The sequence below is a fragment of the Fukomys damarensis genome, unplaced genomic scaffold (assembly GCF_012274545.1).
Source record: "Fukomys damarensis isolate Sample0158 unplaced genomic scaffold, DMR_v1.0_HiC HiC_scaffold_7, whole genome shotgun sequence".
NCBI classification, from domain to species: Eukaryota; Metazoa; Chordata; class Mammalia; order Rodentia; family Bathyergidae; genus Fukomys; species Fukomys damarensis.
In genome coordinates, this window is record NW_022900919.1 from 8,540,664 (window position 1) to 8,557,677 (window position 17,014).

General features: G+C 41.8%; 1 protein-coding gene across 2 annotated transcripts in view; it reads right to left on the reverse strand.

Moving 5' to 3' along the window:
• Positions 1–17,014, reverse strand: part of Lrrc28 (leucine rich repeat containing 28) — a 112,992-nt gene that overhangs the window by 12,278 nt on the left and 83,700 nt on the right. For both annotated transcript variants that reach the window (XM_010607855.3, XM_010607854.3), the window contains exons 7-9: positions 12,763–12,865; positions 2,393–2,568; positions 320–479 (exon numbers count right to left, since the gene is read on the reverse strand). In XM_010607855.3, the coding sequence (XP_010606157.1) occupies positions 320–479; positions 2,393–2,568; positions 12,763–12,865 (439 nt within the window). The remainder of the gene's footprint in view (positions 1–319; positions 480–2,392; positions 2,569–12,762; positions 12,866–17,014) is intronic.

Consider the following 17,014-nt stretch of genomic DNA (forward strand, 5'->3'; position numbering starts at 1 on the left):
TCCTTGCCTCTCTTATTATCTCCTTACCTAGACTATTGTGAGTAGGGGGCGAGCAGGAAAACATTCCCACAAAGAATGAGCCACTTTAAATGACATGCACAATACACTTGCTCTGTACGTGACCAAAATTAATTAATAAAGAGACTTCCAGGGTTCTTGCGGTGCTGAAGTGCACGTTTGTGTCATTTAGCTCTATCTTGGGAAGCGCGCACTGCCCCTCCAGAGCTGCTGACTAACATGCTTTCAGGCATGGCCCCCCTCTCCCCACACTGCGCCCCTGCCCTGCTATAAACCCTAGTGCCCACTTAGGCGTGATTACCCCTGGTGCAGCCCCGCCATCGGCGTCTCTCTCAAGGGGAAGAGCTTGGGGTAGACGATGGTAAACATAGGCTCACTACACCGATGACAGTGCCCCAGGGGACAGTGCAGCAGCTCCAGGAGACTTCTGGGCAATGAGATGGGAGACAGGAAGTTCAAATCTGGAACACAAGAGAAAAATCATGCGTGTGAGTAAAAAAATCCGATTTTCTGAAACCAAACTGCTTAAAACACTTTTCTTTGTTACCAAACAAGTTCAGTTAAACCACTTGGTGCTGTAAATTCTGTTATCTGATCGGTATTGAATAAAAATCTAATATTATTAGGAAGTGAAAGATTTTTTTTTTTTACATTTTTGATAGTAAAAGAAAATGAAACCCTCTCTTTTAAGAGCAACCAAAAGCTGTTCTGAGGCAGCGGCAAGGAAAGAATAAGATCAAATAGTCTTTAAGAAAAAGGATAAAAAAAGCATCAATTTACTCAGAGAGGGTTTTTCAAGCTTTTATAAGAGTCAGAGCACTAAAGGAGGACGGGGACCGGAGACTGTCGCTGACTTTCATTAAGTTTCCCTAACTCTATTGGGCATCTACTCAACCAAGCATCAATCAAGGCTAAATTATGTTTGCTGAAAGGAATGAAACACAGGCAGCCAAAGAGAATGAAGGATAACGAAACCAAGTTTTTCCCTGCCTCGTTCCCATGAGCTGTCATTAATAAAAATAGGGAGCGCTCCTTCCCTGTCTAATGTGAGTCACACAAAAGAGATGGTGAGAGCAAAACATCCCAGCGACCCAGGCAATCCTGACACAAATTTACCCTGGTCTTCCATGCCAGTAAGAAGCACCCAATAGAGGAAGAAAATGTTCCTAATGAGGTGAAATCCAAAAATTACCAGCTCTGCAAAGGAGATACTAAATATTGTCTTAATCTTTTGTATCTGTCCAGTCTCACCAATCACCACTTAGGAAAACGTAATTTACTCTTAAGTCAATAAAAAGAATTTTCAGTTTAGGTTTTAAAAACATTTAATTTTGTACTAGACATTTCTGGACGGTTAAGATTAGACGTTTTTTTGATGGTCTTCTTTTTTTTACGTAAAAACAAAACATTTGGCAGCTTTAAAAACACCTGAGATGTACTTTTCTTATTAATATTGCCTCCTTTCTGGTGGCAAGGGCTGAAGCCAGGGCCTCACGTACGCTAACACCTAACACTGCCCTACTGGTGCTTCCCAAAGGGACTGCAGATTTGTACCCCGCAGTACCTGGAAGCCTCGACCCGTCAAGGCCCTGCCAAAACAAGTTGGATGCTGTGATAATACCGCCAAAAGCCCCTCGTCCGTCCTTCTTCTCCTGTTTCTCAAATGGAAGGAGACTGCAAGGCAAAAAACCTGCTCCAATGAAGGAGGCATCCAATCCGCTTCTACATATTTCCCTACCACTAGCCTCTTACTCCAAATGCACACTCCAAGCCCCAGTTGCTCTCCTTAAAACATAGTGTCACTTTGCAATGCTGCCCTTCACAGCTGGAGACCATATTTTAGTAAGTGCTTCGCTGTGTTTGCAGTGGGTGCTAAACACCAGTGTAGAGAAAATATTAAAACGGCCGGGGATGGTGGCGCACACCTGTAATCCCAGCACTTGGGAGGCTGAGGCAGGAGGATCGCTGTGAGTTTGAGACCAGCCTGTGCTACACAGTGAGTTCCAGGTCAGTCTCAACCACATAGTGAGTACCCTCAAAAAACAAACTAACAAACAAAAATTAAAATGTTTTTCTTGTAAGAAAACTTCCAGCTGGATGGGGTCATGTGTGCCTCTAGTGCCAGCTACCGGGGAGACTGAGTCGTCAGCAGGAGGACACTGGAGCCCAAAGTGAGACCCTGTCACCAAAAAATGAAAAGGAAAATGTGGACACACTTTACTGCTACTGAACTGTATACGTAAAGATAGCCAAAATGGTGTATTTGTGGTTTGAATATTTTACCGTGATTAAAAAAATATTTTTAAAAGATGAAAGCCAAAACAGGCAGCGTCAGGCACCCTGTTTGTTCACTGAACGAAAGGGGGAAAAGTACCTTGGAGGAAGCGGTGGCGGGTGTGGTAGAGACTCCGCGCGGCCAGCTCCTGCAGGGGTAGCACGCGGTCCCACTCCGTCCCTATGGTCTTCACCTCGGCTGGCAGGTGGATGGTCAGCTGACGCGACGAGAAGGAGAGTGGCCTTACCTCTGACACCTGGACGGGGGCCCCACAGCTGCGGAAGACACACCCCGCAGTGGGATGAGCAACGAGGGCCAGCACACATGGGCTCACACAGTGTAAGAAAATTGACGGCTCTGCTGCATGCTGGGATTCTGTTCCAAAGGCACGATTGTGTCCTGGGCTCCTCAGACACCTGGCTCGGAAATCTACATGCGGCTGGATTTGGTGGCACACGCCTGTGATCCCAGCATTCAGGGGGCCGAGGCAGGAGGACTGTGAGTTTGGCCCAGCCTGAGCTGCATAGTTAGTCTGAGGCCGGCCTGGACTATGTAGAAAGACTCTGACTCCAAAAACCAAAACAAGCAACAGAAAATCACCAGAGAACATGGATAACTCACTGTGAGGCCCAGTTATTTTCAGCAAAGGACAACTCTGAACTTCCCTTCCGAGAAGCCACACAATTTGCTTTGTAAGCTCTATCTTCCCTCCTTTTACTACCCTCTGCAAGCATGTGTCTACCGAAACTTTCAAAATTGAAATTTCATTTGTTCCTTCCTTCACTCCATCAGAAAATGGCACCAGAGAACCTACTCTATGCCAGCCAAGATACTGAGATTAAAAAGCCAAGATGATCTCCTTTCCCCAGGAGAACAATTACAAAGGGGTCAGGGGAAATTTCACAGGGGAGCCGGTCTCCAATTCAGAGCTCACCACTTCCCTCAGGAATAACGGAAGGAGCTACGCACTGTGAGGCAAGGGACGGACTGTGCAGCAGGACTGACGCCCAAAGGAACAAGGGCTGTGTCTGGGGAGCAGGGTGAGCGGGAACAGGGACGCAAGATGTGGAAGGATGGGAGAAGGAGGCCGGGCACATGAGATGAAGTTTGATGATCCTAACTTGAGGGGAAGACTCTTAGGTGGCTCTTAGAAACTATCTGGGCACAATATGGAGGACGGGACAGACTCAGACTGGAAGCAAAGAGTCAAAGAAAACCACAAACCCAGAAGGAAACAGGAATGGGGAAGCTGTTAGGGTCTTGAAAGTAAGAGTGTGAGGTAAGTAGAAGAGATGTGGAGTAGCTCTGTGGTAGAAGCCAGTGGCTTTCTCTGTATGGCACTAAGGCAAATAATTCACAATTCCCAACTACTCATATTTGGGGGGTTGATCTGTTTAAAATACAGACGTCATTAAATTTCAGAAGCAGAAAGCATGTTAGGTGAGCTACACAAACTTCACATAAGGACGTCTTTTTTACATAAGACAATTTTATTGATTTGATCACAGGAGCTCTCTGGTTTTTAGCCAGGAGTATGTTTTTCTACTGGCTATTTCAAATCAGTTTAATATTATAAATCTGAATTATGAAAATAATGTATCATAATTGTTAGACGTTAAATAATAAAGAAAATGAAGAAAAAGGAACATTTTCTCCAGTTTTCCCTCTTCAAACCCTATTTCCACCTTCCTTAAAACAAGCACAGTTATCACTTCGGGGAGATCATTCTCTTTTCTCTACACTCCACCAACACTGTGGTGACCAATTGACTTTTTTCTTCCTTTTTTTTTTTTTTTAAAATCAAATGGGCTCATCTAATACTGTAAAGGGTTTTGTTCACATAATCTTTCAGGCCAACCAGACTTAGAGAAATCTTTGTAATCGCCAAGCAACATTTCATGATGTGTATGAATGTAATTGATTTATTAGCCCATTTACTATGTTCACCTCATTTTTCAAAGTTTCCCATCCTACTGCACAAACAACATCACAATAAATGTCACATCCACTCTTGGGCATGGATGTTTGCATTTTTGAAAGATAAAGCTCCCAGAATGAGGACTGTTGGCCACGAAAACTGAAAATGTTAAAAGTCTGAGGCCCTTCCAAAAAGGCTGTGGGAAAGTATCCATTTCCTCACATCATCACCGGAACTGGGTGTGAGCAGTCATTTCAGCTTTTTACCCATCTAATTAAAGAAAATGGTCATCATCATTGCTGAGCTTTTATCACCTTCTGACAACATTTACTGGCCATTTGCATTTCCTTTTCTGAGAACTATCCATCCACTCCTTAGCCTAATTTTCTACTGAATTAAAAAATCAATGCTTAGGATTTCCAAATTGGCAGTAACAACCCTTGGTCATATGTACTGAAATATTTATTTCCAAAAATATTTTGTCTTATAATTTTGCATATGTTTCTTTTTACCACCCAGAAGTATTTTTTTGTTTTTTTTTTTAAAAATGATAAATCTATCCACTTACTACCTTCAAGGCATCTAACTTTTCTGATTTCTTAAAGAAGGTTGCTCTAATTTGAGGACTGTACATAGCCAAAAGTTTCTTCTAGTAAATTTATTGTATTATTTCTAAATGCAGATTTTTTTTATCTTTTTGTTGTTGTTGGTATGTAAAACTGGACTCAAATTTTTTCTTCCAAATGAACAACAAACACTATTAGTAGCATTATTAAATAAAAGCTCTTGTTCACCTCTGCACTGAAATGCCCACATTACCATATTAAGCTCCCAAACCCATTTGAATTATCTTTTGGAGTCCCCTTGAATCTGCACAGTGATGTGATTGCTTAACCCTGTGTCAATCCTTTATTCTTTTCATTACAATAGCGTTACAGAAGATTCCATTATTTGCTAAGTCTTCCCTAAATATTCAATTTTTTCTTACAATTCTCAGCTGTAAATTATTCAACTCCAACTTTACAGTCACTTTATCTAGATAGCCCCAAACCTTCTTGGGATTCAGATTAGAATGAACATAGATCTATATGTCAATTTTGGTGAGACAAATCTTTCAACATTAAGCATAAAATTAACTGTTGGCATTTCATTGATCTCTTGTTATCAGTCAATGAAATTTTCTCCCATTCCTGGTATGCTGAATTAAAAAAAAAAAATTAGGAATGGCTGTTGGGTTTATTTCCTTTGGAGTAAACAGAAATAGAATGTAGAGCTCATCTCAGGGACTGAAACCCAACTTCAAATCATTTCAGTCTGTGACGATGGATTAGTACTCTCTAGCACCTGCTAACTGCTAGAAGATCATTATATCAGCAAAGATCCGTCCAGGAGACAGAGACCACACTGGTAATGTGAAATCTGTAAGTGTTAACCTGTAAAAAGGCTGTGAACTACTAAAGAGTGTGCAGAAGTAAGAAGACCAGAAAGAAGCTATCTCTCAAGAATGTAACGAGAGTGAGAAAGAAAGCTACTCAAAGTCATAAACCTCTGGGGTAATCTTTTGGGGTCCATTAGTCTCGGGTCTGGGAGGGGTTAGAGAACTGAGCATGACGATGATTTCTATGCATTTGCCCAACAGGACGACCACATTTAAGGAAATGGTTAGAGAAATGGAGTCATCTGGTAAATGGAACGTTGGCCAATGTCTTATTTTCTGTAACAACTCGGCAAGGGCATGGCACCCAGATACTTGGTTAAATACTAGTCCAGATGCCTTGAGTAGAGCGGATCACCCTCTGCCACTCAAGTGGGCCTCATCCCCTCAATCCAAGGCCTGAAGAACAAACGCCAAAGTTCTCTGCAGAAGACAGAACTCAGTCTCTGGGCTGCCTTTAGACTAAGCTGAAACATAAGCATGGCTTGCCCTGCACGTTTCAGTCTTTCCAGCTATGGTGTGAGCTGAATCCTGAAAAATACACGTGAGAAAGTAGTATCTGTTTCCAAACTTTACAGCCACAGTGTAGCATGTGAACCCTGAACAAAACTGTCAAACAATGAAAATGTACTATGAAAAGTAAGCCACTCAAGAATATTCACTGCGTACTCTTACTTAGCAGCTGCTGCTTTGGAACCCAGCTGTGGGCGCACTGTACGCGGACAATGCCCCAAGAGTCCAACAACACGGAATACTGAAGAAAGCTTGAGAAAACTGAAAGCTAGATTCCTCCTAGTGCTTTCACTGTGTCCGAAAATTAAAGACAGATGTCTGATTTAACAGATGAAAAGCCCCTCGTTAAGAAGGAAATGTGTCCTCACTTTATATAAAGCTGTATTTCCCTTTGGTAATTCTTTTAACAAGAGTTCTCACTCTTCACCACTGGATACAAGAAGCTAATTAATTTTCAGATCCATTTATTAAATGCTTTCTGTGCTTCACACTGGAGAGCGAGCTACAGCTAGGTAGAAAGGCCGCAAGGGAAGCATTCGCAGTTTTTACACATCAGCTGTTCCGCAGCCAGCATTGTGTGAGTTGCACCAGAGCCGATGCCCTGTCTCTGCTCCCCAGGAGTCAGCAGAAGAGCTCACAGTCACCTTAGACAAAGACGGGGAGAGAGTGTAACCGACACACGGGCTGAGGGAACAGACAAGGGAGAAGACTGTAATGCTACACACCTAGCTGTCCGACGTTGGACAATTAATCTTCTGAGCTTCCATCTCTTTATTTGTAAAATGAGGGTAACAACAGAAGAGTTGCTGGGAGGATTTTTACGCTATAATGCAGATAAATCAATGAGCACACTGTCTGCTTCAGAGTAAGTGCTGACCAAAGTGTAGGGCCACACTTTCTTTTTATTATTGTTTATCATTACAAGTTAGATTAAAGTGATGAGAGTCCAGGGAATGAGAATAATATGAACAGTGAATGCATGATGTGAAATTAAATCTGAGCATCCCATTAAAAGTTCCCAAGGGGGAGGAAGCTGGAAATGTACCTGGCTTGAAAAATGAGTGTGACTCACCTAAAAAAAGTAATAAAGTGACTCGTAGGTAAGAAGGAATATCCATGAGATGCTTCGGTTCACAGAGCAACGAAGTATTAGTTCGCAATGATTAAACCTTGGCACTTTTGATTTATAATGCAATAGTTTTTTTTCAGATTAAGTGCCTAGATGGTTACCCGAAAAAGATTTGGATAGCGAGCCCCCAAATGAGTTGTTAAAATTATAAATGTTAGTGCCTTTGGTTTAGTAATTCCGACAATTTATAACAATTATTACACAATTTCCTTGTGTAACAATATTTTCAGAGCTGCCATTCAACTTCCAGCCCAAAACAAGCTATAGCGTTCTCATTTTGCCACTTATGTGCTTCATGTCATGTATATGTACCAAATTAATTCACATGCATTTTACGCATCATTTCACCTAACAATGTTTAAAGTGTTCAATTCTCTTACCAAGAGCACTCACATAGCTAACTTTTATCATTCAAAAAGCACATAATATGATCTGTATGCTCATTTATGTGGAAATTGCTACATATTTCTCTTCCTCCTTTTTAGCAAACTTTTTTTTTTTTTTTTTTTTTTTCTTACAGGAAAAGGAAAAGGAAAGCGGAGGGGTAGATATGGAGAAGGGAGGAAGACACCAAGCATAAATCTTGTCCTGGAGGAAAGGACTTAACTGCTCAGAACTTCTTCAGGCTTAATTTTCTTCTCTCTAAAATGTGTTTGTTTTGCCTTTACTCTTAAAGGATATTTTTCCTGGATACAGAATTCTACTTTGATTGTATTTTTCTTTAGCACTTAAGAAATGTTCAATTGTTTTCCGGCCTCTGTGGTTTCAGATGAGGTTAATGGTCTTTCAAATTGCTCCCCTGTAAGTAACAGGTCATTTTTCTCTAGTTGCTTTCAACATTTCCTTTTATTCTTTGCTTTTCAGACGCTTTGCCTAGGTAGCATTTTGTGTTTATAGTGCTCAGGTTTCACTGCGCTTCCTGAAAATGTAAATTTATGTCTCATGTCAAGTTTGGGAAAACCTGAAATATTATTTCTCCAAATGCCTGTTATCACTGCCTCAGTCTCTGTTCTCCTCATGGGATGCCTACCACACATGTATCAGTCTTTTTAATATTGTCTGGCAGAAACCTCACACTGCATTCATTTTTGTTACTAACTTTTCTCTGTGTCCTTCAGATTGGATCATTTCTACTGATCTACCTCCAAGGTCACTGACTTTCCACTTACCCCATTAAGCCCATAAACAATTGTTTTATTTTGGATATTGTATTTTTCAATTCTAAATTTTCTTTTTAAAAGTTTCTATTTTTTTTTTTTTTTGTATTTTCACTCACTACAAACCTAAGTTTCAATAAAGCTTTACATTTTTGTCTTGAGTCAGATGTGGTGGTACATTGCCTGCAATCCCAGTGTGCTAGAGGCTGAAGCAGGAGGATGTGGCGTGAGACTAGCCTGAGCTACACTGTGAAACTGTCTCCAAAACAAACCAACAAACAACCCACCTACCTACCCCCACTGAAACCGTATTCCAGTTCCACAATTCTGGGCCATCTCAGGTCTCCTCTCCCCTCTCTTCCCCTCCCCTGCCCTCCTTTCTCCTGTCCTCTTGTCTCTCCCTCCCTGCAACCCGCCATGTAATCTGAGGGACTATATCCACGACACTGTGGAAATGATACTGTGAAGACAGTGGATTCTGCTGCAGTCCTCTAACATTTAAAGGAATTGTTAATACTTTTTAGCCGCTTTGTTGGACTACAGCTGCAAACTCTCTCCTGAGTGAGAGCTGAAATACCTTCCTTCGGCTTCTCACATGTGGCCATGCTACTCTGCTGCCTGCCCAAGAAGTGGTTCAGATACCCAACACTGACTGTTTCTGTGTGTGGGTCGGCCCCGGCCCCGGCCCTCTAAATGGACTGTGATCTAAAGGTCATTTTTGGTCTACAGGTTTAAGTCAGAATGTAGAACACATTTCTCATACAAACAGTTCTCTTACCTTGAGCGGTTATACTAACAAACCACTATAAGGTCATTTAACCAGTTGCTCCTAAATCCTGCTATGATTTGCTCATTTACACAAGAAAAATGCAATGTAAGTGCTTGCTTTTTTCTCATCATATAATCAGATAACTGGGAAAATAACCTTGGCATGGGACCACTTGTACAATTATGTTCTCCTGAGTACACAAATACGCTACCTGCCACTCTGCAATTCTGACATGGGACAGACTTCTCCTTCTGGGTATAATGTAGCAGAGCTTAAGACATTTACTCCTGTGGCAAAAACAAACAAACAAACAAACAAACCCACAGAAAATAAAAACTGCACTTTTCCATGAAGCTCGCAAAGAACCTGGATGCATGGACACTGTGACAGCCAGTCTGCAAGGGGCCTCTGAGCGGCCTCCCCTACTGGAGGGCCCTCCCTGTGTGGCGACCAAGAGTGCCGACCTGCTGACCTGAGTCACCAGTAGGATGTACTGAGAGCGCGGTGCGTGGCCTCCAGTGAGGTCCCCAAAGTCAGCGACACGCTGCACCTTCCTATCTCTTTACGTCTCTCAGCGGTGTTCGGTGCTTGTGTTACAGTTACTTTGTCAAGATAAACATCTAAATTGTCTTTGTTTTACAGTGCTGAGGTGCTAGTTAGTGCTCAATAACTAGTGAATAAAAACATAATAAAGAGGATTTTATTGAGACTTCCGTGAGCATCTAAGATAATTTTGTGAGACTTCTGATATTTCTTAAAGCGATGTATCACCTGTTAGGTGAATTTTAAATGTCTATTATATATTTTATGCATCATTTTCTATTCTCCCTCTGAGTTTAAATGACACACACACACACACACACACACACACACACACACCCCTACCAGACTGTTAACATACTGTCCCACAAGTCCCTAAAGCTGTGTTTCTTTTGCACGGCTGCTGCTTCAGTTCCCTCAGACCCTGGTGCTGAGCAGGACAATGCAATCGTCTAGGGGAGCGTGGTGCAGCAGACACTGGCTGTGCTTCTATTCGGGTTATAGCTGAGCCGGAAGTAACATTTCTAGCTAGCAGTGGAGAACCAGGTGAGCTGAACCTGAAGGTTCAGCGTCTTCAGTTACTTACTGTCTCTGTTGCCCCTGGCTAGACCAGAAGGCCCCGGAGGGCAGGCATGCCCTGCTCTGCCCAGCTCGGTGAGGCAGCGACCACACAGGGGTGCCACTCAGTCTCAAGAAGCGCACTTTCTAGGTACGTCTCAGATACACTCTTTGCCCTTTTTATTATGCTTTCCTCAGTTGGCTGTTCCGCTCCTCCCTCTCCTCTTCCCTGGGCTGAGGCAGGAAGCACCACCACTTTGGCAGGTGTCCCTCTTAGTGTATTCAACAGACAGATAGAAGGACGGGTCCCTTAAGCCTTTCCCCAGAGCTTTTGCATTGCAATGAAAATCCTGAATACATTTTCCGTAGAAGTACTGTCGAAGAAGTATCATTTTTGGAGTACAAAATAGATTAAGTCACCTTATAATGGGCTTGCTTAGAAATGTAATGAATGGAATTAAAAAATGTATTCTGAGTTTTGCCTTTAAACAACAGACTACAAATGCCCTTGGGATCAGAGTCTATTTGCAAGAGGGACTATGTACACCCCCAAAACTACTAATATTAGAAAACTGGTTATTTCACTTTGTCCTAATAATTTTATTACCATTAATAAAATAAGCTTTTAATAATAACAATACAAGCTATTAACTAATACTTTGTGTATTTTCCCCTACTGTTTATTTCCTCAAAGATTTGGAGCTTTTATGAAATTCATTACAAGTGCTACCAGGCCCCAACTCAAAGGCGAAAAACTATCTTTCCTCTCAGCACAAATAAAACTGCCTGGTAGTCAATAACATCCACATAAGAGCTGGGCACGATGGTGCACACCTGTAATCCCAGCACTCGGGAGGCAGAGGGATCACCATGAATTTGAGGCCAGACTGGGCTACATAATGAGTTCAAGGCCAGGCCAGCCTGGACTACACAGTGAGACCCTGTCTCAAAGACAAAACAACAAAAAATCCATGTATTAACACCAAAGCAGAAAGCTCATTATCTGAAATAAAAGTGATTCCTTAATTGTGGTAGAGACTTAAATCAGAGGAAGGTTTTGGTGTGGGGAAAGCACGTTTGGTTTGCCATCCCATGCATCGGGATGACCAAGGACACTGTGCTCACCACCTGAAAGCCTCAGGCTATAGTAAAAACTCTTTAAGAACACACTGGGATTAATGATGGTGGTATCACAGCTGAGACAAAGTCAGCTCTGGAAACAATATTGGGCTGAAAGCCCTACCACACATTCTACCATCACTGCTTCACAGAAGACTCAGGGAGAAATTTCTTAGCTTGGAGTTCATCGGCCTACATGAGCACTGAACTCATCCAGGACTTTCCCAAGATAACACGTGTCTAATTTTTCCTAAGGGAAGGGCACTGCTCCTAGGACTGCCTCTCTGGAGCACTCGTGGCTCTTTGCCCATGCCCTGGAGCTGGGCCAGCAGGGGAGTAGGTGTCCTCAATACATGGCTTACTGTCACCCCCATTCTGGCCAGAACTACATGGAGTGCGAGCCAGGTTATGCAAGATGTTGGGGCTGAAGCAAGAGTCAAATGTTCTGGTTAAGAAGTCTCAAAGGCAGTGCTTGGCCCTGAGGTGAGGAAAGCAAGGCCAGTGAAGTGCAGGTTCTGGTACTGGAGCAGGCCTCTTAATTGCAGACTGCCCTGGAAAAGACTTGAAGGTGGTTCTGTCACTCTGCATAGAATGAGAGGCTGAGGCCATCCTTCTGAGAGCCTAAGAAGGAAAGATTATTGCTGCTCTGAAAATAACAGGCTGTCTCTTCCTACTGACTCAAGTATCTGTTCTGGTTACTAGCATCTTGATTTGTATTGAGTGACTCTCTCAAATATTCAGTTTTAAATTTTTCCAATTAGGCCTGGGGATTTAGCTCAGTGGTTCTACTGTCTGCCTCACAAGCACAAGGACCTGAGTTTAAACCTCAGTACCAAAAAAAAAAAAAAAAAAAAAGGAGCAAAATCCTAGCAACTAGGGCTCTTACTGTAGAGAAATAGTCAATACACTAGAGTTCAGTGAAAAGCTGATTCTTCCACTTTTTGTGACAACAGTGCGGTTATAATGGAAAATGTGACAATATATCAGTGCATCAGATCATCACATCATAAACTCAAATATATACAATTTTAACTGCCATGCATAGCTCAATAAAGCTGGAAAAATAAAGCTGCTTATTTCCATAGCAAAAAAAAAAAAAAAGTGTGTGAATTCATTTTTCCTTCGACTAGAAAAAAATAAAAATAAACCACTTACTGATTGAATCCAAAGCTCACTAACGGAATCCAACATGCAGTATTCTACATTGCCAGCTCACTTTCTTAGTTCCTAAGGATACTTGGCTTAGTGTGTCAAGGCCAAACACAAAATTGAACAGAATGATCAAAAGCAGTCCGTTTATCTGTAAGTCTAAGATGCGAAGTCGGCCTTACCCACTGCACCCGATGACTTTATTGTACAGGTAAGATGGCAGCCCTTTCAGGTGAACGTTGTTATCCATGTACACATACTGTAGTTCTCGAGATCGACCTAGATCTGGAACAGAAAGGCAAGTGCTGTAATACCTTGCGATAGGCACCATGACGATGTGAAATGTAAAATATTCAAAATTTCCTATTCTGGAAGAAAAAATGTTGTAGATTTAACTCTGATTGTGAAATGATGTCAGCTTCAAATATCAGACTCTCCATTGGAAAATGTGGCTGTAGAAAAACTACTTAACCGACCTACACTATGATTTCTTAAACAGTAAGATGAATCACTAGCATTAGAATATTCACATATTTCCTTTCCACAGCAAGATTCTTTGACATCTTATAGGCAATTGCAAGATAAGGATACATCTGCTGAAGGTGATTTATTTTCACTTTTCAACATAGAAAGTGTTACACGAAGTAAGCTGATAGTTCAGCTTAAGCATGCCCACTTCTACCTGTTGGTGACAATTCTTTGCCAGGCCCCTGCACCTTCTCGTAGGTTCCTCTGCATACATCCTTGTAACATCCAGTTGTAACAAAGAACCCTGGTATATCAGGTTAGCAAGAAACTCCCTTCCCCACAGCTGACTGCACACAATACATGATCGGGTTCCTCACCCTTCATCTCTCAGGTGATGTCTGGTCACCAGGGCCCTCTACAGCAAGAATCTTGCTAGGTTTGTTAAGCCAGAATCCCCTTTACCTTCTCAGTAATTTTCCATTCCTCGACTCCCACTACCCCACTGCAATGGGACTGTAAATTCCCATTTGCCCATGCTGTATTCTGAGTTGACTCAATCTCTCTCCACTACTGCAAGACTTCATTGCAGTGGCTCCTGTACCTATTTCAGTGTCGTTAATAAAGTCTACCTTACCGTGCCTTAAAGTGTCACTGAAACATTTTTTTTTCTTTATAGAATCTATATATCAATTTCTATGTCTCACGTCAAGGCAGCAGACAAACTAGAAGCAGGCGAGGGAGGACTAGAATCTTAGGAGCCAAGCAGATATGGGAAGATACCTAGCTCCCTTGTAGCTACAGGGCAAGGAACAAGGGAGGTAAAGCCCAAGTCCCAGTCCCCAGGGTGGCATAAAGATGGAGCTGACAATACCATGGGTCAGTGAACAGGGGCTGGAATGAAAAAAGGGGAGATGGGGTCTGCAACAGGAACAGGTATGCCGGAAAGGACAGGTATGCTGGACCCAGACACACACTTCCCAGAGGTAGCCGGGCAATAGGGGGGCAAAGGCTAGAAGGGGCTCAGTGAGGAAATGAGATTATACGTGCTGAGGGCCATCCCCAGCCAGTGAGGCACCCGGACCAAGTGTCCAAGTTATTCCCACCCACGAGCACCATGATTTGTGGCCAACTCTGGTTTATACTCCAAGCGCTCATGGAGCAGGGCTGTTTGTCTTTACTATCACAGAGGCATACAAGAGTTTCGAGCAGCCTTGCTGACCCTCTGCCTCTGAAAGCAAGAGCATCATCTTTGAAAGGTTGTCTAGAGTCCCGCTTGTAAACACAGGAAACAGGCAGAAAGAGATCTCTTCTTCCTAGACTTTCCATGGTCTAGGAAAGACAAAAGCTCAAGTGCTGCTAAGTGAGGAGGTTCTTAGATACACTTACAACCCAGAATATAAGCCATTTACCCATTAAGGATCTTTTTGGCACCACGCTAGGCCTTGGGAATACAGATATGAATATCGCATTAATGGATGGGAATGCAGACATGAAAAGTGATAACTGTAACACAATATGACTGTTGCTAGTTTGGAGGCTTGTCTAAAGTCTACAGCTTGCAGATGGGTTCTACCCAAAGTGAGAGGAGCGGAATACGAGGCTGAGGTGAGGAAGGACGATCCTTCCCGGGCCTGGCACTGGAGAAAGTTACAAAAAGAAGCTAAGACTGGGGGCATAAGAACAGGCAACAAAAGGTGAACTGGCAGCTCTCTGGGAGATAAGGAAACTAGCGGGTTCCAGCTTGGGAGTTCCTGGTACGGTGGTTTTACAGTAGCAAAAAGGAGGAGGAAGAAGAGATGGGTGCAGTTGCAAAGCCTAAGTCACAAGAGGCACTGTGGTGGCCCCCTTTCTCTCTCTGGGATCACTCATTCTGGAGCAAGAGGATTCCCTTGTCGCACAGGCACTCCCACGAGCATCCACGGGTAGCTTTCCACACCCCGGGGAAGCCTGTAGATGACTCCAGCCCAGACTATGTAAATATCCTGTTCTTCCTCAAAATTTCGTCCACTAATTTTAGCCTTCATTCACAGATCTTGTCTAGTTTTCAACAGTGATTTATTTTCTATTGTCGTTTTTCTAGCTACATTAATTGAAATTCTTCTAGAAGAAAGAGCTATCCCTTGTCTCTCATTTACTTGATTTTTATGTTAATATGATTCACGGATATTTATTTTATTATAAAAGATTAAAAACCAAATGCTAACATCACTTACCTTGTCGGTCAATGTGTTTGTTTTGGCAATTAGGAAGAACTTTGGGTTGGCTACTGTGTTCTTTCAACAAGTCCTCACTCTTCTTTGACTACTTCCAGATTTTATGGTACATTGCACTCAGCTTATAGTTTCTCTGCCAAAGCCTTCCAATCGACTACTTCTCCAAGGAGCCATAGTTCCTTTTGCTGGAGTATGGTGTTTAGAAACCATGATCTGAGAGCTAGATGTGCTCATTACTGCTGGGTGTCAGCACCTCAGGGCTCTTGGACCTAGGGAACACGTGCATACTAAAACCTGTACGTGCTTGTATTTCTATCCTAGGAGAAGTGTCTTCAACACAGAGTCCTAGAAGTGAGCTTACTAGCTTGTGAGGTAAGAACACATGTAACTTCTTTGGCATTGCCAAAATTTGTTTTGGAAGGATTATACCAATCTGCATTCCTACCAACTGTGTGTGAAAACATCTGCTTTCCCCAGAAAGCAGAATATGCTGTTGTATTTTAAAAAAAAATTTTTTTGCCATTCTGTTAGGCAAGAAATGGTACCTCAGCATTGTTTCAATCTTCATTATTTTAAATAAACATTTAAAAATATACATGAAAGGGATTTTTATACATTTTTTGTGTGTGTGCCTGTGTGTGTGTGTGTGTGTGTGTGTGTGTGTGTGTGTGTGTGAAATGTTTACACATATCTTTTCCCCATTTTCCTATTGGGTTTTTAGTATTTGGAGCCTTGATTTTTATGACAAAAGCCCCATGTTTGTGGTATATGTTATAAATATTTTCTCCTACAGTGCCATGTGTCATCTGACCTTGTGATTTTTTTTGCGGGGGGGTTAGACAAAATATTTCAAAAGTCTGTTTGCAAAACTTGCCAGTCTTTTAAAATTATATATATATATATAAAATAATTGTAAAGCTTTGCTCTGTAACAACAAAGGTTAAAGCAGAATTCATTTACATATTCTTTTGTGCTTGGGTAGGTTTCATTTTTCTTTTATTTTCCAAAATTTAAGTTCTTATTTCATTTGGAATTTATTCCTGTGCATGACACAAAATGTATGCCTAAATATTTATTTTTTCATTTGATGATCCAGCCATCTCAGCTTCATTTATGAACTTTTTAGTCCACCTTTATCCCACTAACACCAAAAAAAGAAAAGTAAAGGAAATCATAAGACTACAAGAGAAATTATAAATTACAGATTCAAAAAAAAACTGTCATTCAATCATGCTGCAAACATGTAAAAAATAAAAGAAAACCACTAAGCCAAAAAAGGGTGCATCATTAGAACATTAGTGCACTGTGGGGAATAAGAGAGCCACAGTGTCTGCGCGGTCACCTACCAGTCCTCCCAGCAAAGCCCCGGGATCTGCATGTGTTAAGGGACGTGACAGGGTCAGGTCCCTCAGCTTTATTAGGTTTGCTGAATGCAAAAGCAACCTATTAAGTTCAAATGACTATACAATGCATTTGCAGCATCACAACATAGAATTACCAAAAGATTGTATACGTTACCATAGCAAACTAAAAAGTGAATACATTTATAAAACAAAACATAGATGGGAAAAACACAGATAAATACCAGAATTCACTTGCAATAGAAAGGGCCTCAAAATTACACTTAGAAATCTCACTCTAAATTTCTTCACTACTTTGATACACAGACAAATTTTAAGCACAAAGAAAAATTTGCAGACTTTAGAGGCATACAGAAAATTTCATAATTTTTTCTTAAGGAATGAAAGTTACA